Source organism: Ochotona curzoniae, unplaced genomic scaffold (genome assembly GCF_017591425.1).
Source record: "Ochotona curzoniae isolate NIBS_2020 unplaced genomic scaffold, NIBS_Ocur_1.0 contig_1014, whole genome shotgun sequence".
Classification (NCBI taxonomy): domain Eukaryota; kingdom Metazoa; phylum Chordata; class Mammalia; order Lagomorpha; family Ochotonidae; genus Ochotona; species Ochotona curzoniae.
Window position 1 is genome coordinate 26388370 of NW_024464920.1, and position 22917 is coordinate 26411286.

The 22917-nt window shown below is 40.8% G+C and overlaps 1 protein-coding gene across 1 annotated transcript in view; it reads right to left on the minus strand.

Moving 5' to 3' along the window:
* Positions 1-22917, minus strand: part of TRHDE (thyrotropin releasing hormone degrading enzyme) — a 363319-nt gene that overhangs the window by 332044 nt on the left and 8358 nt on the right. The window contains exon 2 of the mRNA XM_040990020.1: positions 15687-15960. Within this exon, the coding sequence (XP_040845954.1) occupies positions 15687-15960 (274 nt within the window). The remainder of the gene's footprint in view (positions 1-15686; positions 15961-22917) is intronic.

Below are 22917 nucleotides of genomic sequence, written 5' to 3' on the forward strand. Positions count from 1 at the left end.
TTTTAAAATTCCTGTGTTTTTGAAGTTTCTGGAGACCCTTCTGTAAATGAATTTCAACCTCTTTGCACCAAATAAATTATTTCAATTTTATTTTCTATGAACATTTCAGATAATTTTGTATTTAGATTTCTGCATATACTGTTATAAGTTATATATATATTATCAAGGCAGGGAAAGCAAAAGGGAAGGAAGAAAGAAGAGAGAGTGAAAGGAAGAAAAGAAGAGAGGGAGGCAGGAAGAGCGAAAGAAAGTTGCACGAGTGTGTTTTTCCCTGGAAGCAGTTCTTGTCCTTCCAGATCTTGCAATATAGTGAGAAAAAAATGTGAAGAAAACAAAATGAATTTATTAGGCAATAATCCAAAGAGAATTGTAACTGAAGGCCTGTAACTATGGTTCAAAGAACTGAAAGACTTCAGCTAGTACAGACTTCCTGGAGGAGTTGAAAGCAAAAAACTCCCCGTGAGAACAGCTTTGCTCTTGTGCTAGGGTAATACTTCCTTTTTATACCAATATTCTTTACAATTTCAATTCAATAATTGAACCTCAGCACTTTATGGAACTATTCTAAAAGAAGACAGAAAAAGAAAAAATTATATCATTGCCACATGAAAAAAAGTATCAGCCGGTAAGGAGATCTGCTTCTGCCAGATCCGCATCCCACCATGTATGCTTCCACATGATCTTTCATTGCATGGTCAAGACTTCGGGCTTCCTCCCATGGAATCCATTCAGCCCACTCCTTTGTATTCAATCTTCCTCTTTTTGGGATTTCCAATCTTAACTTTTCTCTGATTCCTCTCAACAGACCTCACTTCATTTTCTACAAATCTCCCTCCATCTTCTGGGTGCCACATAGTGAGCAGGACAACTCTGGAGCCCACTGTTGGGGGTCTGACCGCCAGGTAAGTCAGGCAGTCCCTCTCCTTCCTCACCTAGAAATGAGAATCACAGTTCTTAAAAAAAAAAAGGAGGGGGGGGTTATGAAATGATATTTGGAACACATCCAGAATCTAAGAAGTGATATGTATGTTTCTCTGATATTTGTATTTGAGAGGCAGACATATAGAAACACTGGTAGACTGAGTTTCCATCCACCAGTCCACTTTCTAAATGCCTGTCACAGCCAGGACTGGGCAGAGTTGAATCCAGGAGCTGGAAACTTAATCTAGGTCTCCAACACTGGTAATAGAAACTCAGTTACTTGAGCTATCACTGCTGCCTCCTAAAGTCCACATTATCAGGCAGATGGAATTAGGATGTGTAGGCTGGACGTGAATCCAGTTGTTCCAACATGGGAAGAAGTGTCCTGACTAGTGACAGTAAAGCTAGGCCAAATTCCTACTCTTGATATCTCACTTTCTTTTTTTTTTTTAAAGATTTATTTTTATTATTTTTTATTGGAAAGGCGGATATACAGAGAGGAGAGACAGAGAGGAAGATCTTCCGTCCGATGATTCACTCCCCAAGTGAGCCGCAACGGGCCGATACTATGCCGATCCGAAGCCAGGAGCCTCTTCCGGGTCTCCCACGCGGGTGCAGGGTCCCAAAGCTTTGGGCCGTCCTCGTCTGCTTACCCAGGCCACAGGCAGGGAGCTGGAAGGGAAGCGGAGCTGCCGGGATTAGAACCGGCGCCCATATGGGATCCCGGGCGTGCAAGGCGAGGACTTAACCACTTGCGCCACCGCGCCGGGCCCGATATCTCACTTTCTGAATACATTTCCCTCCTTCTCAATAAAGTCATATCATTTTTTTCTTTTGAGACATAATTCATGTTAAATATTATCTACTCTTGCTAGGTATAGAAATAAAGAAACCTCGGAGGCACCTATATTATGGTATAATAAATAAAGCTGCCATCTGCAGTGCCAACAACCCACATGGGCACCATTTGGTGTCCTGGTTGTTACATTGCATTCCAGCTCCCTGCTAATGTGCCATGGAGAGCAGTGGAGGATGTCCAACATGAGCCAGCTAGGTCCAGCTCCAGCTCCAGCCACTGCAGCCATTTGGGGGAATGAACCAATAGATGGAAGATTTTCTCTCTTATTCTACCTTGCTCTCTTTCTTTCAAATAAAATAAGTCTTAAAAACTATCAAGAACCATTCCATATTATGATATGGGTATACAATTCAGGCAAACCAAACCAAAACAAACATAATGTTTGCATTCTTGTCAGGAAATTTGAAGAAAATCTAACAATAGTTCTTATAAAGAACAATGTTTGGTGATATCTGCTTTATAGATCCTCAAAGCAGTCTAGCAGTCTTCCCCAAGGTAGGAACAGAGGTTCAATTCTGTACTCACAAGTGCTTCCCAGGACTGTATTGTTGAACTTTGTTCAAGTTTTCCTAAGTGCCTTTAAGATATGTCCAAACTGATACCTCAACCTTTTGATGATGAAAAAAGCCCAACTGGTAACAGGTTTTTTGCACTCCCCTGCTTTCACAAGGATGCCTTTCTGACCTGTCTCTCATGTCCCTATGTCCACTCATCCCTCAAGATCCAATACCTCTCAGCAATTACCTGTGCTCCCATACGTTCCCATTTGTCCCATTATACTTCTCTGCTCTTTGCCAACACCTAACTTACCCCTGAATTTGCTTCTCTTTTATAAACTAGTGTCTCATAATCCCCGGTGTTATTTATCTTATCAATTGGTTCCTAATTCCTTAAAGACAGAAATTTAAGACTCACATGTTTATACACAGTACTAAGTATGACATCCAGTCCAGAAAAGATGCTAGGTATCACCTTAATTATTTAGGTGATTTATCAAAAAAGTTTGTTACTTTAACTTCCCTGTCACTGAAACTCCCACATCTAAGTAAGTTTCTTATGAATTCTGTCCAATCTGTCCATTCTTCGATCTTTATGATGTCAGAATTTCCCACAATTATAGGTTTATTATTAAACACCATTGTGTAATGTATATTTCTGAAAAACTTCCTATGGTTTTAATAAATATAATCAGAAATGGGTTTTAGTGCTATATGAACACTATAAATATGGAATGAGTCTGGTTTGTGGCATTCACCAATTCCTCCCCCAGATTAAGTGTAATCAGAAAACAGCAGCATCTCACAGACCCAGGGAGTCTCCATCCTGCCATCTGGTCTGATAAGGAAGTCGAGAAACACTAGTAGGTGGCACTACTTGAGGACAAATGGTACCATTAGTACTTCTGGCATCTTTCTCCACTCTGATTTTTCAGCTTCATATCCCCATTTGAATAAAAAGGCTTTTCAATAATAACACATGATTCTTCAGGAAAGAATTTCTTTTTGTTTCGTGCAAGTACCACCTGCAGAAATATTGACGTATCTCAACCAAATATTGTGGTTAGTCTTTCTGAAATCTGACATCAAAAACCATGGGAAGTATTTGAACATGAATAACATCAACCTTAAGAGGATGATTTTGTCTCATCATTTATTTTATATCCTGGTTTCTCAAAGTTCTTTTTCTATGCTAGAGCCTATTTTGTGACTGAAACCAGTTGTAAAAGTCTGACTACCTTTTCATGCCAGCTGCAATTTAGACAGTTATACTTGTTTGATTACCTATATAGCCACTCAATGTCCGTTCCCTAATCCTCGGCAAAGTTGAACTAACCCAGCATGGCAGCCTTAATCAAATAGGAAAACAGTCATGTAAATAATGGAGAAAAGAAATGAAAGGTCTTTTGGCAAAGATGATAAGACATTTTGTGTTATCCCCAGGAGAAAGCTCCTGATAGGCTCTGAAGTCTTCCCAAGCTCAAATCCTTTAATGGCTCCCCTCTGCCTAACAGATAAAAATCAAAACTCCTTAGCATGACATACAAATCCCTTTATGATCTTTCTCCCGCATCAATCTCCATCCTTACCTCTCCTCAACATCACACAACACTCTACTTCTCTTAGATGATAAAGGTTTGACAAAGACAGTTCTTTAAAGTAAAAACGCTAAAAATCTAGAAGGAAAGGAAAGATGGAAAGCAAAATGACAGTAACAAAAAATAAGAAGGCAGCAGAGGAAAAGTGAGTAGCAAAGAAAGTAAAAGCAGACATTTTTTGGGTATCATACTTTATGTCATTTCTTTACTCAAGAAATGCCAGGACCACAATGAAGAGACAGCTAGATTGGTAATCCCGTCAGCAGTCATCCAAATCCTATCAAGACTAGAGATAGAGAGACTACAGTCAGATGCTCTTCTTCCACTCCCACAAAACAGAAATGTACCCGGCTAGGCTCCATGCAATCCTGCATGTATCACCAATTTAAAACCCACTCTATGGACAGACACTGGTGTGGTGGCTGCAATGCCACTGGAGATCCCTGCATCCCACAGCAGAGTGCCTGGGTGTGATTTCTGCCTCCTGATCCTGATTCCAGCTCCCTGATGATGGACACTCTGGGAGGCAGTACCTTATGGCTCAAGCAGAAGGACCTTGACATCCATGCAGGGGGAGATGAGGAGTAAGTTCACATTTCCCAGCTTCAGTACGGGCTAGTTCCAGCCAGTGGAGCATTTGGGAAGTGAGCCAGTGGATGGGAGCACTCATGCTTGTTCCCTCCTTGTCAAATAAAATATAAAATATATACTACAACTATGAGAACTCTACAATGGTTTTAGGTTAGCTTTTTGCCTCAGTTCCACTAGTCTCTTCAATAAACAGACTGTTAACATTCAGGCTGTTGTTGGGCCTAGTGTCTAAAGTCCTTGCCATATGGTCACCGGTTCTAATCCAGCAGCTCCACTTCACATCCAGCTCCCTGCTTGTGGCCTGGGAAAGTAGTCGAGGACAGCCCAAAGCCTTGGGTCTCTGCACCCACGTGGAAGACCTGGAAGAAGTTCCTGGCTCCTGGCTTCGGATCAGCATAGCATCGGCCTGTTGTGTCACTTGGAGAGTGAATCATTGGACGGAAGATCTTTCTCACTGTCTCTCCTTCTCTCTGTATATCTGACTTTCCAATGAAAATAAACAAATCTAAAAAAAAAAAACATTCAAACTGTTGATAAGTTGTACACTATATAACAATCCCCATTAATATTTATCACTAAATCCACTAACGGCTCAAGTCAAACATTCAGGAAAGGAGATTTGCTGAGGTAGACTGCATTACACCAATATCCTAATGGAACCTTTGGGGCCAGGTATATCTATATGCAGCTTCATTAATTCAGTGTGGCCTGCTCACTCCCCACTCTCTTCTGCTGTTACCATTTGTACCAGTCTACCATTCTGCCCTCTCAGCTAGCACTTCTTCCCATACCCCCATCCTTGCATGTATCTGCTCCTACCTACCCTCAGAGCCAGAGACAGGGATCAGAACTTTCCCAGCTCCACACATGCTCTTTCCTATCATGCTTCCTCCACTTCCATGAGAAAAGAAACAAAAACAAAACAAAACTCTACTTTTGGAGTTCTCTTTCCCAGCTAAGCCTATTGTGGATATTCACACTTCTTCCATTTGAAGCCTGTTTTACAACCATCCTGCCAACATTCTCAAGGATTCCCTCCTACCAATTACTGAGTTTTTTTTTTTAACAGTACCTCCCAGTTACCTGACCTCTGCTCACTCACAATTCTAACTTTGGATTCCTTTATCCATCCAACTTTGTCATAATACATTTAATTTTTTTTCCAACTTACCCTGAAAACTTCTTCTCCATCAAACTCAGCATTTCTGCCTCTTCTACTTTTTCTTTTACTTCTTTCTCCACACCTACATTTTATTATCATAATAACTTCTATTCTTTATACTTTCCAATCCACTAAGGAATCACTGGTCATCCTGCCTCTTAGATACCACAAACAATTATTTCAATCATGCTTATTTATTTTATTTTTGTGTCACTTTTTCACCCTCCCCACTCTGGTCAGGAATGCTTTTGTCAGTTCCACAAGTTCAGTCTCCCCACATATGCTTTCTCAATTTTTATTCCTAGTTTCTTAAAACCTGCATAAAGTCACGAAAGAATACTGATACTTCCCTTACAGCCACAAATCATTAAACATCAGGTAGCCTTTGGCTGCTGTCTGGAACCTCTTTTGTTCTTTTCCTATAGACTAAGCTCACCCATCATCAGAAAACAATCACTTGAAACAGACACTGCAGAAATGTATTTTCTTATCCCTTCCATGAACTAGCACTGTTAAAAACACACTCTGTATTGCACCGGCTTCTTCACAATATATTCACTCTAACAAAACCTATCAGCTCTGATTCTATTGCATTCATGAAACTGTTGGTGTTTCATTAATTCTTGGTTTTAATTTCTGAAGCTCCTCTGTTTCAATAATCCCCAGCTGGCACTCAGCCTTCTACTGTTGTTTCAGACTTGACTGAGTGACCCAAGCCTGGTTCAGAAGTTCCTCACAGCAGAAACAGCCTGGATACCATAATCTCAAAACAGTAGTCACACGGCTGCAGACCACCAAGTCAACCAAGCTATTGCCCACTAGTCAACACTGTTGAGAGATTTCACTTTTATAGTGGGAAAAGATACAACTGTTGGTCCTTCCATTGTATCTCGTAGATGCAGGGCCCTCCAAATTCTAGACCTTGCAAAGAATTCAACCCTGTTGGGTAGAAGAGTTTTGCCCTCAGCTTTCAGCACTGTAGGAACACTTTTCTCCTCTTATTATCTTGGCAGAATTCTTTAAAGCAATACTACCTATATCATTACAACTATGTATATTTCAATTTATATTTCAAATTCTCACAAATTTCCATGCCCCACATATTAAAGAGTATTATTTTTTTGGAAACTGCCAACGTTGTGATTTCCTTGAAGGGGAATTTACTCTATTATAACCCCAGTGGTATTACCTTGAATACCTATCATTTTCTATATAAAATATGGAATACTGATCTTTCTAAAACACAATATGGTACCTTCTTTCAAAGAAGGCATAGTCTACAGGAGCAAAGAATTTAGAAAGCACTAAAAAGCAAGATAATGGCTGTGAGAAATTGAGAGTATTAGGTAGATTTAGAGGAGAAGAGGGATACTAACTTCCTGGGAGCGGACAAGAAGCTTCTACTTAGAATCCTAAATAGATTGTCATCCAACTCCTTTGTGACTAATTTTTCATTCTTCAAATGGCTCATTGTTGTCATTGTGATGTCAATAGGACTCACTATTAATATGATTTTAAAAGCTGGAATATATTCTCAGAGCACATTAATCTATGCAATTCTAATTTTCTCAATGAAACCTGCTTGCTTAAATTTATTTTTATTTTTTAATTTTATAGTACAACTCTGCAGAGTCTGAGATAGGAAAATACAGAGAAATAGTCCCTTTTTAAAGTTATATATGCAGAAAAATCACTAAGCAATGAACATCAGAAAAGTGTACTACATGTTGATGTATAGTCCACTGTAAGCTTTATGCATCATTCTTATTGTAGTCAGTCAACACAGTAAAGCTAAAAAGAAAGTTTGAACAGTTATCACAATATGCCCAGCATTCCCCCTCCTCAGAATTTTTTTTTCTTTTTGCAACACATACTCCCATTGGTAGGTATTAAGGAAGATGTCAGGTTCCTATCACATGACAACATAATATGCAGTGTGATTCAAATGATCATTTGATTCAAGCAAAGGCAACTGACATACTTCTTGTGAATCTGGGAATTAATAAAGGTCACTTTCTCCTTTGAGATCTGCACAGCAACATGCCACACTGGGCAGTGAGAGGAAACCTGTTTGCTACTCCAGGAAAGCAGAGCAGTACTGAAAAGGATCTCAAACAAGATACCTGGCTTTCTCACAGAGCTCCACTCCAAGCTCCGGGTCAACCTGTGATTCCTTGATACAATCAAACCTACTTCCAATAAAAGTCGTTTTTTGCTTCAGATTAAGTTTAGTTTTATAAAAATACTAATTCAACTAATTAAGTCAAAATAGAACGGCAGCCATTCAGGTAGTTACAGATCATGCCTCCAAAATTGAAACCTTAATTGGTTGCAATAGCTAATTCAAAATATATCATGAATCTACAGCATAAAACCTACAGAGCTATTTCACCTTAAACTGTAAATTCATTCTTGATTCTTTCTCTGGTCTTGCCTCTGTTTTCTTTTACCTATCTTTATTCTGTAGCAAGTACTAGACATTTTCCCCTTGGAATGTCTCTCCTCTCTGTACTACCAATCCATTCTAATAAGAATGTAACCACTCAAGACAACTACTTTTTTTTTAAAGATTTATTTTTATTATTTTTTTTATTGGAAAGGCAGATATACAGAGGAGGAGAGACAGAGAGGAAGATCTTCCATCCGATGATTCACTCCCCAAGTGAGCGCAACGGGCCGATACTATGCCGATCCGAAGCCAGGAGCCTCTTCCGGGTCTCCCACGCGGGTGCAGGGTCCCAAAGCTTTGGGCTGTCCTTGACTGCTTTCCCAGGCCACAAGCAGGGAGCTGGAAGGGAAGCGGGGCCACCGGGATTAGAACCGGCGCCCATATGGGTTCCCGGGCGTGCAAGGCGAGGACCTTTAACCACTTGCGCCACCGCGCCGGGCCCAAGACAACTACTTTTTAACTCTTAGGATCCTACGTTCAATTTCCTTCTCTCCATATCTTTTGCATATTTTCTCAAACAAATTATCAAAATCATAAACATCATGTCTTCAGCTTTTCAAATTTCCAGAGGTTCTTACTATTACATAAATTAAACCTTGAAATTGCAGCAGCATCAAGCTCATATTTTCCACCTGATTCTCAAACTATCACATCACTTCTCCCTTAAATAACTTCTAAGTATATCAAATTATCCCAGTGTAAGATCGTCATTAGACATTGCACTTAGATTTCTAGCTCACATGCATAATCTCCTATAATATTTATAACAATGGTGGAGGTTTTACATTGAGTTTGCAAATTTCTTGACATGATTCCCATTGAAACATGGAAGCATGTTTCATCCTCCATAAAAAGAAAAAAAACAAGTTAACTAGCTTGTAGTTACAGGAGTGCAGCAAAAGTGACGCTCAGGTCAGCTCAGAAAGCGTACTGCAGCTCCGCCTTGCTGAAAGGAAGAGGGAGGGCAACATGCACTGACTAACACGATCTATATAATAATAACGGAGCGAACGGTGCAAATCAAACACCTGATAAATTCATCTTTGGAGGCCTGAATCATCACGAACAAGTGTGCCAACTTACACACCTACCAGGAAACTCAACCCACATGGAGAGATCAAAGCATACATAGCCCCAGCTGAAAGCCTCAACTGAGGAACAATAATGCAGCCAACACCAAGCGCAGATACTTAGCAAAGACTCCATCCAATGCTTCTGACTCCAGCGATCAAGTCACTACCAGCTGACGCCCCAAATATCATGAAGCTGAACTGAGCAATTGCTTTCTCCATACTGTCTAAACTCATGACCTACAAAATCCAGAAGAATAAGGAATGGCTTTTTATTCCTAAGTTTTATGATTTTTTTTTCTTCAGCAATACTTAAAAACAATTTTGCAAGGCACTTCCATAACAACAGTCTAGAAACATCTGGCAGTGACTCTGTGAACACAAACTCTAGAGCCATGAGGTGGGTTTTAGCAGATGTATGGACTTAAAGGATGGTAAGGCAAACGTCACTGGATGCTTAAGGCGAATACACGTTTCTTTGTATAGTGAAAGAAAGTTTGGTAATCCTGGTGCCTATAGTATAATCAGAAATGAGAACTGTAACTACAGCTGCAAGCTATAGTTTCAAGAAAAGGAGATTCCCAAATCGAACATTGATCATAGGGCCAGCACTGTTATACTTGGCGAGTCCCAGCTACTCCACTCCCAATGCAGTCTGTGAAACCAGCAGAAGATGGCTGAGTTCTTGCACCCAAATGGGTAACCCAGAAGAAGCACTTGGCTCCTACCTCTGGATCAGTTGAACTAGCCATTGTGTCCACTTGTAGAATGGACCAGTAGATGTTAAGATCTGCTTCTCCATGTCTCTATCTTTGCATTTCAAATAAATAACTACATCATTTAAAAACACTTTTCCTACTAGCCATTAAAAAAGATTATTAATAATACTACCTTAGTTCTTCTCACTTGCCATAAATCTTTTTATACAAGAAAGGAAAGAAGATGAACTTAAGAATAGTCTATCCAATTTTCAAACAAAATTATAGGAAAAAGACATAGGATTTTCTGAGTTCAAAGCTAAAACTCTGCTTCCCAGTAGTTGCACATGGCAGATTTGCAATGTGAGAAACAACTTCTCACACACACATGCACGCACACACATATGTATGTATGTGTATGTGTGTATATATATATATACATATATGCCACCAAAGAAAACTTAATGAAAGATAAAGCCAAGATGATGACTTTAAGACTGTCAAACTCATAAATTTCCTATAACTGCTTCAAACAAAAAGACAAAAACCTTTAACAATTTTAAGCGCATGCCATAGCAGACTATTCAATCATTAAGCACACGATGAAGCAAAGGTTCAACGGAAAGAGATTTGTGAGTATAGCTTTTTCTAATGGAGAGGACATAGCTTCATACATTAAAAAAAAATCATGTCTTACATGGGTAATCTTGAAGAGGTTTAAATAACAGCCAATAAAAACATTTTTGAGCTCCAACTTTCTACTAGTGGAATATAAGCCAAGGTTATTCAAGTTGAGTATTTTTATTTAATTATTATTTAATTGCAAAAGCAAATTACTGATTTGGGAAGAACTCCTTCTAAAGAAAAAATAACAACCCAAGGCTGGGGCCAGAGGCCAAGAACAGCAACTCACAGGGGCTAGCACTGAGCATTTTAGAGAATTAGCAACACATGTCCAATAAGATGTCATAGTTGCTATAGATCAATGGCCACTGCACCTTCCTATATTTTTCTTTCTGAAATCGAATGCTATGGCAATATTTTTATTCCCATCTCTCTGTTGCTTAGGACAGGGAAAAGGGATAACTTTTGTCTCTTTAGGCAACAAGTCTAAATTAAAAGAGAAATGTCTCCCAAGAAATTAAATACACGTCACCTTTCTCCTGCACCTGGACCTAAGTTAAGTGCTGAGATTCTTGATCTCAGATTTGAGCCTGATGTTTGAGTAAGACCAGACCCATTGACAAGCAGACACTGAATACAGGATTAGGATAAATAACCCGTGTGCAGGGAACAGACTGTATACATTTACAATGATGTGGTGGCACTCCTCTCTACAGGAGGTAGGATCTATACTGCTTTTCACTGAATCAGTACTATCTTCAGTGACTCATTTGTAACCAAATATACCAGATGCAGAGTGACTTCTGAAGATAAGTCAAAAAAGTCCAATAGCTTCCACTAGGCCTTCATCTTTGGAGCTCTCAATGATCACTTAAGACATTCAACAGCCCTGAGGATATCATGCTTTGAGAGACCCAGGTCGCATATGGATGGGCTACACATGGTATGGCCAGCAGACGTAGTTAAATGACAGAGCATCTGCCAGAGAAAGACGATTCCAAATTTTCATACCTCCCCTTGTGAGTTCCCAAACATCACAGATAATCACAAAGCTCCCACTGTGTCCTTTCAAATGCCTGACCCACAGAAACTTCGAATATAACAAAAGGGTGATGCTTTCTTATCATGACATTAGAGTGATCAGAACAATATTACAGAGGAAAAATTCAGACTTTCAGATGTCAGACATGAAATTCAGTATCAAGAAATTTGATCAAGGTCTCAGAGAAGCAAAATGAAAATTCTGAAACAGACCTACCTGATTCTAAAAACCATTTTTTTTTTACCATAATGCTGTGCCATGTTCCATGGAGATATCCCTGTGTGGTTTTTTTTTAGCAACATTTCCCTTACCAAAGACTATACGCACATGAAATCTGTTTATCAGAAACAAAACCAGCACTCAGGATCGTACTAACGCCTACCTTCTCCACGAAACATGCCCTTAGACTCCTACCATTAGCAATTTTGCCCTCCTCTAAACTGTCGTTAATTTACTTTCTACAACATCCAATGTCCATTTTACAATTAGTGAACACCAGCGTCACTGACTCACATCTAGTGAATTGACTGCTTTCCCAGGCACATTTCTTCTTGACCTTGCTGATTTACGTCCCTAGACAAGGGCTGAAGATCCAAATGTCTATAGATAAAGCAGGCGATATACAACACTTACGTGTACTAGACTACAAAGGAACAAAAGTGACGCGGATTAATCTGCACTATGAAACAAATGCCCCTTGTAAATAAGTCAGCCACTACTCTGCTCTCTCATATTGATTTTCATCACGGTATACAGCACCCCCTGCCACACTATGTACATTTACTTGTGTCTCACTTCTTCTCAATAGAATGGGAACTCCTTGAGAGCAGGAACCTTTTTCTGTTTGATCTGTTTGATCACCACAGCCTTGAACAATATCTGGCATTCATTCAAGAACGTATCTACTGAAGGAACAAATGAATGAACAATAGATTTCAACTGGGACTGTGGGTCCAGTGTCACAAGATCTTTCTATTGTTTGACACGGAACTAGAAATAATGTATGTGCAACTTCCCAATTTCTAAATGTGGACAAGTAATTAGAAAGATGTCAAGCCGTTTTGAGGATGGTAAACATGTCTACAGAAGTGGATCCCTGTCTGAAGGCTGCGTTTGCAATCTCTATATTAAAGAGCTCTTAGGCATTTTATTTTTCTAATTACTTACAATAGTGCCTCACAAAAGAACGTGACTTCACACACCAGGAATGGGGGTGATGTTGATGCCTCAAACACTCACCCTGCTAGAATTGAGCTGCACATTACTGACATGCTACTCAAGCTCCTCTCTCATGTCTCAATGAAAACTGCTTTGATTTCTGACCTGAAACCACCGCGTAGGCTTCACATGCGCCTCCCACGTTCAAGACCCTAAAGCTGCATTTCCACTCCTTCCAGCTGTTAAGGGCTGAGAACTGTCATTTCCATGATAAAGGGGAAAGGCAATTAATAGAATATAGATTGGATTTCCAAAGGATGGCTGGGGAAAAAAAAAAAAAGGCAGCCACAACTTAATTTCCACAGTTGGTAAATAAGAACTCACAATGGTGCTTTTTTTTTTTTAGCACTTCTACTGATTTTAGTATTTTTAGATTATACAACATAAAATTTTGTTTCAGTTGACCTTTCAATGTTTTCTGGTACCATGTTTTTTTTTTCTTTCCTTCATAGAAATTATTAAGTAGGAATTTTAAAATGTTTACTAATTACTTAGAGATTCTTAGCTCTAATAAAAAGTCACATTTAAATAATTAGAGTGTGCCTGCCTTTAAAAGTGGGTCACTTAGCAACAAGCATAATAGTGTAGGACTGAGAACACTTTTAAGACACTTTGAAGCAAACACACTAGGAAAAAGCACGTCCGGTGTACTCCGTGCTAGCTGACCCACAGCAAGTCAATCAGGAACTTTTGAAGATGTAAAAGGAAATGAGAAGTCTTTTTCCTTTCCTGTAGGTGATCCAACGGGGACAGCCTTGAAACATCCGGAAAAGACAACACAAGCATCAGAGGAATTCCACATACGAATGATTAGAAGCCCCTAAGGGTAAAACGACTGTCAGGCCTCTATAATCAGCCTTTTGTACATTATCTTAGCAATTATATAAATGAACTCGCTGTGCGCAGTTCTTCAATAATGGCATAATTTTGCATGTAATTTATTTTTTTTAAAAAACCAGGATTCACAACTATTTAAATTAAAATTTACATAGTGAGAAAAATTTCTTTATCCAGAACTGTTGTATAAAACTTAGGTTATTATGGAGCTATGAGCAGTCCACAGATTAACAACGCAGATTTATATTCACCTATCCTGTGATAGCAACAGTGAAGACAATAAACATGCCTTGAGACGTGCATCATAACTTCTCTTACACCTGTGAACTGATGAAACACAAGGTTCCTAGGGCACAGGGAAAACGTCTGAAACCTGAGATCAAACCAATAGATTTGACTTACAACTCTACCACCAGCTTACATTCTAACCCTGGGATAATTATTTAATCTCTTTAAACCTCAATTTGCTCATTTGGAAAAAAGTGAAATTATAACACCTTGATTTAGGGTTAATAACAAAACTAAAATGCATGCATTTCTATCACACATAACCACTACAATAAAGCAGAAGTTTGTTAATTTAGTACAGTCTAGTCAAGACTAATGGAACACAACAGCATGTGAAAAGTGCCTGTGACCCTTGGTATCAACAAAGGACAGTGACCAAGGGGAATTCAACTGACTCTCATTCCAAACTGAATACAGATAGTACTCCCTGTATCTAAACTACTCTACATTTCAAAAAAAATTAAAACCATTTGCAGAATGGCGTCTTTATCATACTAAATTATTAAAAATGTACATATATTAATTATATCTATATGAAAATGTTAAGCTTCATATGTTAAAAAATAAAGTTATTTGCAAATAACTAGTAACTATAGAATAATATGCAAAGAAATGGCAAACACTCTCTTCAGGCCAGTGGGATAGAGCCAAGCAAGCAAGAGCAGAAAGAGTAACACACAGGCTTCAACTCCGTCCATATGTTTTACTTTCTCAACAGTTAAACTGCATTGAGGCAAAGATGGAAAAATGTCTAGATTCTGTACATCTGGCTAGTATTATGTACCACATTTTATTTACATTTAAAATATTTCACAGGGAAATTAAGCAGCTTCTGCAGGTACACAAATAGGCATAGGCAATTTCCTCAAAGCCGCAGCAGTAGTTCTAGAGATATCCAGCAAAGAGGGTAGGGATAAAGAAGGACAAGGATTATGGGAAGGGAAGTGGAGGTGGTTAAAGGAATAAGACAGAAGAGAGGAGAGAAGGAGATAAGGAGAGGAGATAAGGAGAGAAGGAGAGGACAGAGAGGGGAGGAGAGCTGGGGGGAGGGGAAGGAGGGCTGGGAGAAGGGGAGCTAGGGGAGTGGGAGGTGAGCTGGGGTGATGGGAGCTAAGGGAGGGTAGCTGCGGGAGAGGAAGGGGAGCTGGGAGGAGGGCAAGGGGGGCTGGGAGAGGGGAAGGGGGGCTGGGAGAGGGGAAGGGGGGCTGGGAGAGAGGAGTTGGGGGAGGGCAAGGGGGCTGGGGGAGGGGAAGGGGAGCTGGGGGAGGGCAAAGGGAGCTGGGGGAGAGGAAGGGGAGCTGGGAGGAGGGCAAGGGGGGCTGAGGGAGGGGAAGGGGGCTGGGGAGAAAGGGGACTGAGGGGAAGGAGTTGGGGGAGGGCAAGGGGAGTTGGGGGAGGGCAAGGGGGGCTGGGGGAGGGCAAGGGGGCTGGGGAAGGGAAAGGCGAGATGGGGGAGGGGAGGGGGGCTGGGAGGAGGACAAGGGGAGCTGTGGTGATGGGAGCTGGGGGAGGGGACCTGGAGGGAAGAAGGGGAGCTGGGGGGAGGGGAAGGGAAAAGAAGGGGAGAGGAGCAGAGGGAAAGGAAGGAGAGGGAGAGAAAAGAAGGGAGGATAGAGGAAAGGTAAGAGAAAAGAGAGCTTTGGGGAAGGGAAAGGAAGATGGCTTATCTGATTCTTTAAAACCAAGAAGGCATTTTTGGATTCCATGGATTAAAGAAAGAATTCAAATATATGAGCTCTGAAGAGGTTAGAAATGATTCACTGTTGCTTCAGAAATCAAGTTAGTTCAGAGTATGCATTATTCCAAAGCATCATTAAGCTGAGGATACTTACTACAACTCCACTCTTGGTAGTAGTTTCTTTGTACGTGAAGTTGCAAATCGCCCAGGCTAAATAATACGTGGACATGAGTGGGGTCTGTGAAAAGTGATCCGTAACCCATCCATCTTCCTCAAACACAGAGGTTTCCACTGGCATGTTGGATAGAGATAAATAGGTTGCTTGATGCTTGATGCTGATCTTGAAAGTGGCCTTGTAGATTGGCTCATCAAAACAAGGAAATGCTTTCCTGGCATGTATAGGTGAAAACTGGGTAACACCAAGGAATCTGAAAAAGAGAAAGAAAGCTTAATCACATTTATAACTTGATATGTTCCAGCTGCATTACATGCTTGCCCTGATAATGTATTTTGCTACATCGTTAATATTTTTTTTCTGAGCTCAACTTCAATACCTAAGCAGCATAAAAGAATAATTCATATATAATCTACATCCACATCCCAACAGGAAACTTTCTCCAGGGAAGTTTTTGTCCCAATTAAAGTAAATTCCCTCATCCCAGACAAGTTGTTACTTGGTGAAACATTTTACTCTACAGAAAAGCAACTCACTATGGCAACCATACTGGCAAAGTCTGGGGCCTGAAGACGCAGGTTTGCAGGGGAGGCTGGAGGAATAGCACTAGTGAAGCATATGGGGACCTGGGAGTCACATCTAGGCAGCTGGAGCGAACCTAGGAGTGAGCTGTGTCTAGGTGTGGACCAGGTTTGGCTGTGCTCCAGCACCCAACAATAAGAATCAGAATGGGTGCAGGCCAGAGAGGAAAGGCCACTGTTCTTGCAAGGACAGGAGGTAGAATAAGTTGGACTAGGCCACAGATCTACAGGTGTGCATGAGATCTGGCATTAGGAGAGGTTCTGGTAGAGGAGCTTGGGAAACTCTGTCAGGATGCAGCCCCTGCAGGTGAGCACAAGAAGCAAGGCAGGAAGCCGCCCAGACCTGGCCAGGTTATAGTACCCACCAACATAGATTTGGCTTAGTTCTAGAGGCAAGCCAGGATAGGCCAGTTCATATCACCCTCTGGCAGATCCAAGAACCAGAATGTGATTCAGTATAGACTGGGTTGGGCTACAATACCAGCCAGTTGACATTAGGTTTGAGATTGGGGACTGGCTGACCTGGGCTAAGTTGTAACCCTCACCAGTGTGAGTTGGAACTAGGGATAGCCCGGACTGGGCCCGGCTACAGTACCCACTAGTAAATGCCAAAGTGAGGTGGGCCATGCCAAACTGGGCCACATTGCCCAACCAGCACACGTGAGACCTGGGTGGGAGAGGTGCAAGCCTGGTGGAGGGATTGTGGGGACCTTCCCTGCTGGGCAACTGCTGAGTGTGAGAGCTGGGACCTGGGACAGACTATGCTGGGCAGGGCTACAAAACCTGTTGGCCTACATGTGAGCTGGGTTAGGGGGGCAGACCAAGCTGGGCTGACTGTACCCACTGGTATATGCATAAGCCAGAGTAGATGAGGGTTGGTTGGGCTTTGCTGCAGCATCAGCTGGCAGGTACTAAAACTGGGGGTAAAAATCTGTCAAGCTAATCTGCAGAGCTACCTGGAGAGTGCAAATTCTGGGAGTGGGCTTAGTAGGGAAACTGTGAGCACCTCTTGGGTTGCCACTACCACTGGTGAGCATGAGAACCAAGGCTGGAGGCAGGCATGGCCAGACAGAGTGGCACCACCAGCAGCTATGTGGACTGGAAGGTGGAGCTGATTAGCTTGAACTAGGCTTCAGTGTCCCTTGACATGTATGAGAGCTGAATGGGATGTGGACCAGTCTGGACCAGTCTGCTGTACATACTGTCAAGCACCAGAACCAAGGCTGGGAGCCAGCCTAGGTTATTGGGAGTTACTCTGACTAGGCAGGCAGTTCCCGCTGATTTGCATGAGGGCTGAACATGTGCTAGACAGAATCAGGCTAGGCTGTAACACTTACTGGTTGGCATAGGAGAAGGGACAGCAGACAGAACTGATCAAGCAATTACAACCACCAGTGAACATGTAGGCTGATGTGGGCAACGGGCTGTACCAGACCCAGTATTGGCATGCACACCCAAGAATCAGGTCTGAAATCACCTAAGATGAGGCTTCTTTAGGAATCCCCCAACTGAAACACTGGACTCAGCATTCCAACCATGGGGAGAATTGCAGGTTCCAGGGTCTGACCCATGGCATGTATGTGTCAGAGCTGGGCCTCTTCAGTGGCTTAGACAGAGCAGTGGACAGCATAACTATATGCACATACAGGACATGGCATTCCATTGGAGCCTGCAGAGGACACCTGGTACTATAACATAAGATGGAGGAGAGGACAAACTGAGCAACTAATCCAGCCAATCACTGGCAGTGAATATTTGGCAAATGGAGACTCAAAGGTGAACTTTGTCAGCAAGTAGATCCTGGATGGATTTCCTCAACCTTGGAATGACAAGATCGACAGCAACTCAGAATTATTGAACTATCAAAACCACTTGAGCAGGACCCTTAGAGCATGCCCCACATTGGGGACCCTGGGTCGGCACTGGGTGTCTGTCCCGCATCCCATGGTATGGAAGCAGTTGGGAGGCTGGGTGTGGCTTTTCCCCTTATTTCCCCCCTATCCCCAGATACAGGAAGAAAAAATGAATATGGAAACAATGGACTCACCCACTTTCTTCTAACCCTTGATCCTTCAGACCCTAATCAACTATGTAAACATGATCAAAAATAAAATTCTTAAAATAAGGGATTAAAAAGACAATAAAACCAACATTTAAAAGTGATACTGAGATATATGTAGAACACAATCATAGCACATTCTGTTGCCTCAAATTACAATATGCCGTGGCCAATGCAGTGGCATAACAAACTAATACTCTACCTGAAACACGGGCTCCCCATATGGGTACTGGTTTGAATCCCAGCTGTACCACTTTTGATCCACTTCCTGGTAATGACCAGGGAAGACAGTGGAAGGTGGCCCAAACCCTTGAACCCCTGCATCCACCTGGAAGACCAAGGAGAAACTCAAGGCTTCTGGCTTCTGATCAGCTCAGCTCTGGCTACTGTGGCCATTTGGGGAGTAAACCTGCAGATGGAAGAGCTCTCTCTCTCCTTCCTTCTGTAGTTCTGCCTTTAAAATAAAAACAATTTTTTAATGATAAAATATAGCCTGTCTTTGCTAAAAGATTTGGAAGCCTGGAAAATTTTGTTCTGAATGGTCCAAAATTCATTTTTTTTTACTACATACAATGTATTTATTACATGATAATGTGTCAACATAATAAATATCTACTTAAACTATAGCATTGAGTGTGTACCTCTGCATGTGGGGATGCTGCAAAAGGTTCACTGAAATGCAAATTACAAAAAAAAAATTTCATATCAAAATTACCCTTTAATTCTATTTTCTACAAAATCTTGGAAGTCTCCATATATATATTTACATTTAATGCACTCATTTTCAGATAAATCTTATTAAAAGTTTAAATGTAATGTTATATACTTCCACACCTTATGGTTATAAGTGCAAGCTCTCAAGCTGAACGATTTAAGGAGGACAATTTTCTAAATGAGAATAGTTATGCAAATATCAACTTTTGAATAATATGAGTTACAAATTGTGATCTAAGTCAGCATCAGACCCTTTGCAAATCACTACTGAAATCTCAAGTAATTTCTCCGAAAGGTTCCTTATTCTGGAGTAGTTCTGTCACCACAGTTCTCCCTCCCCACCATCCATGTTTTACATGGCTAATCTACCAAGGCATATTTTCCCACTGAGCCCAAACTTGGCCTCAAAATTATTACATTATTCTCAGCACAGGATTTCTGGCAGCTACCAATCAATACAGGCTGAGGTATACATAGACTCTCAGCCATCACTGGCTTGTGCCATGGAAATGTGAATATTCGTTCCATTTGAAGTTTAGTTATAAAACAGAGAGAAAGAGGAAATACTGAGGATTAGCTGTGTAGTTATCCTTCCAGAAGTTTTTTTTTAAAGATTTATTTTTATTATTTTTTTAATTGGAAAGGCAGATATACAGAGGAGGAGAGACAGAGAGGAAGATCTTCCACCCGATGATTCACTCCCCAACTGAGCGCAACGGCCGATGCTATGCCGATCCGAAGCCAGGAGCCTCTTCCGGGTCTCCCATGCGGGTGCAGGGTCCCAAAGCTTTGGGCTGTCCTCGACTGCTTTCCCAGGCCACAGGCAGGGAGCTGGAAGGGAGGCGGGACTGCCGGGATAGAACTGGTGCCCATATGGGATCCTGAGTGTGTTCAAGGCGAGGACCTTAACCACTGCGCCACTGCGCCGGGCTGCAGAAGTTTTAAGAGTTGTAAATTGCACTAGGCTGATAATATACCAGGCTTGGCTGAACAACTGCCTGAGCTTGTTTTTGTATTGGTAGAAAAAAAGCAATTGTGTTTTCCAGATATTCCCTAAAAAATTGTCAAAATGATAATACATGAGAAAATGACTTTTATCTATAAATCTTTATATGCTGAAGTCAGAAGTAGCAATAGAAACAAACTGCTCAACTCATATATTTCTGAAATGAGAAAGTGGATGGGGTAGAGTTAGGTTGTCTATTACACAGGCAACAGGTACAAAGCTGAGGCTGGAACACACACTTTGTGTGTCCAATTGGAAGCTAACAAAATTTTAAAAATAGTAAAATTATATTTTAGTTATACGTTATAAATAGTTTTAATTCAGCTATAGATAACAGCATTTCTTTCCAAATTTCCCAAAATCACAGTAATATTTTCTCTTATTTCTTTCTGCTGGTAATATTACAATTGTTGCTCACAGAAGTATCAGCGACTTTTAGTTCAATTGTACCCATGTTCAATTTAATTTTCCTGTGCTTTGTCCTATAAAATATTTGTGAATCTTGTCTTTTAACTTACTAATTAAAATGTCCATTGAACTTGATATTTCCCTTCTGAAGCTATTTAAAGAATATCCATGCAACTTCACATACAAGGAAAGGTGTTCCCTTTTAACTTTCAAGGCTCTGAGAATTCTAGCATCAAAAACTGAATAAATCAATATTATAGGTTGTGTGAGGTTTACTACATTAGGTGGCTGGTAGGTTTTTTTTTTCTCTTGCTTTAGTTATAACCACTTTTTAAAAAAGTGGTTTTATTTGAAAGAGCTACACATTCAGATAAACAGAGAAATGGATTCAATCTACTGGTTCAATGCCCAGATGGCCACAATGGTCAAGGCTGGGCCAGGCCAAAGATAAACACCACGAGCTTGTTCTGGGTCTCCCACAGGGTGTAGCATACCAAATAGCTGGGCTGTCCCCAATGCTTCCCTTGGTACATTAGCAGGGAGCTGAATTGGAAGTAGAGCAGCTGGGACTCAGACCTTATCACTCACATTGGATGCTGGCGCCCCAGGTGGTATCTTTACCAACTGCACCACAGTACCATCCCAATAACTTTTGTCTTTAAGCCCAATGCTTTGTCTTTGAATTTTTTGTACCACAAATGGAAAAGAAATTCCAGTATGTGTGTAGGTGTTTGTGTATGAGTGATTACCTATATGTGCACACGGAGACAACTAATTATACTATGGAAAAGTTCCTCAACAAAGAGGTTGTAATTAGTATATATTGGACTTTAAGTAGAAATCAAAAATGTCTGACATTAAATAATGAATGGATAGGAATGTATGTGATACTGAATATCTAAATACCACTCGGTAATGAGAAATTAATAAGTCAAACATTTATGCACAGCAAACACAACATGAAGTCTCCTTTTGCCTTTCTTAGTCAGTGCATGTATTCCAAGATGTAGTAATTTACATCATTCATCTCGGGGTTGAAACCAGATCAAGATCATTTCATGGGTTTTTCTGCACTTCATATTCTTAATGAATGCATACACGCAGTATATATCTATGCACAGAGGACCACTGTATATTCTGATAATGTCTAAATGAGGAAATACCAATTTCACAGTCTGGCACCTGAGGGTGATTGCAACTGAATTTCAATTCAGTGTTTAGAAAATCAAAAGGAGCCTCCTGGAAAAATAAAAAGAGCAGTTGGAGAAGATTATGTTTAAGGCTTTTCCCAGGCGCCAGGATCCTATTATAAATAAATATTCCCTGATTTAAATGAGATTCACTTAAAAAGTAATATTACACTATCATTAAATGGCTTTTTGCTAAGAATTCTATGGTACTTTTTCCTGTTCCTAATCATTACTTTTAGTGTGAAGCACAGAGGAGAAAATGATAAATGTAAACCTTCCTTCCTGCAAGGAGTTTATACTCTAATAATTAAAATATATGAGGGTTTTCAAACAGCTTCTGGAAATACATATAATGATTTTTTTTTCATTTTTATATACGAACTTGCAGCATCTTTGCACCAAAATAATTTGTCTTGTAATTCCATTTTCCATGGACTTTTTCAAGTACCATACACTAAATGGATATTTCACAAAAAGTCACGATAAGGAAGGAAAATGTAGGAAGCAATTGCACTCCCTAAGTCAGGGCTTCTCCAGCATGGCATCAGGCTGGCTAATGATCCACTGTGGGCAGCCATCCTGTGCACTGGTGCATTTTAGCCGAACCTCCTGCCTCAGTCTACCAGAGGCTAATAGCATACGCTCTCCCCAGGTATGATTCAGAATGTCTCTACACAACGAACAAGCCCCTGCAGAAGCAAAAATGCCCCAATGAGGACGAACATCTGGAGAACTCGAGGCTAGGTCTGGAAACCCTTGAGACCTGGGTAACATCCAGGCTGGACATGTGATAGATACCAAAGGTCGGACTGGGATGAAAAAATAGGTAATTATGGTAGCATAGAAAGAATCCGTTTAAAACGTCCCATACACACGTGGAGTCTTCTGTGTGCTGCCCTGGGGTCTCTGGCTTCACTAATGTTCACTGTCCCAAGCCGATCCCTCACACTTCTCTCAATGTTCCATTTTCTTTAGTCACGTTGAGGCCAGCACCCTCAAAACGCATCAGGGCCAGAATTTCAAAAATTGACATAATCCCCTCTCCCACATCCCGCTTACTTTTTATGATTGCCTTCAAGTGCTGGAAGACTCTTCTGTCGGTGTCATTAAAAACATTAAAGAGGCCCCGTGAAAGAGCGGGTTGGAGAAGAACATAACGTATCTGATTTCTGAATGAATTTGAGGGCTGAGGCAGTTGTAAAATACCACCTCTAATAAGAACAAAATTAATTAAAACTTGAAAACATTTTAA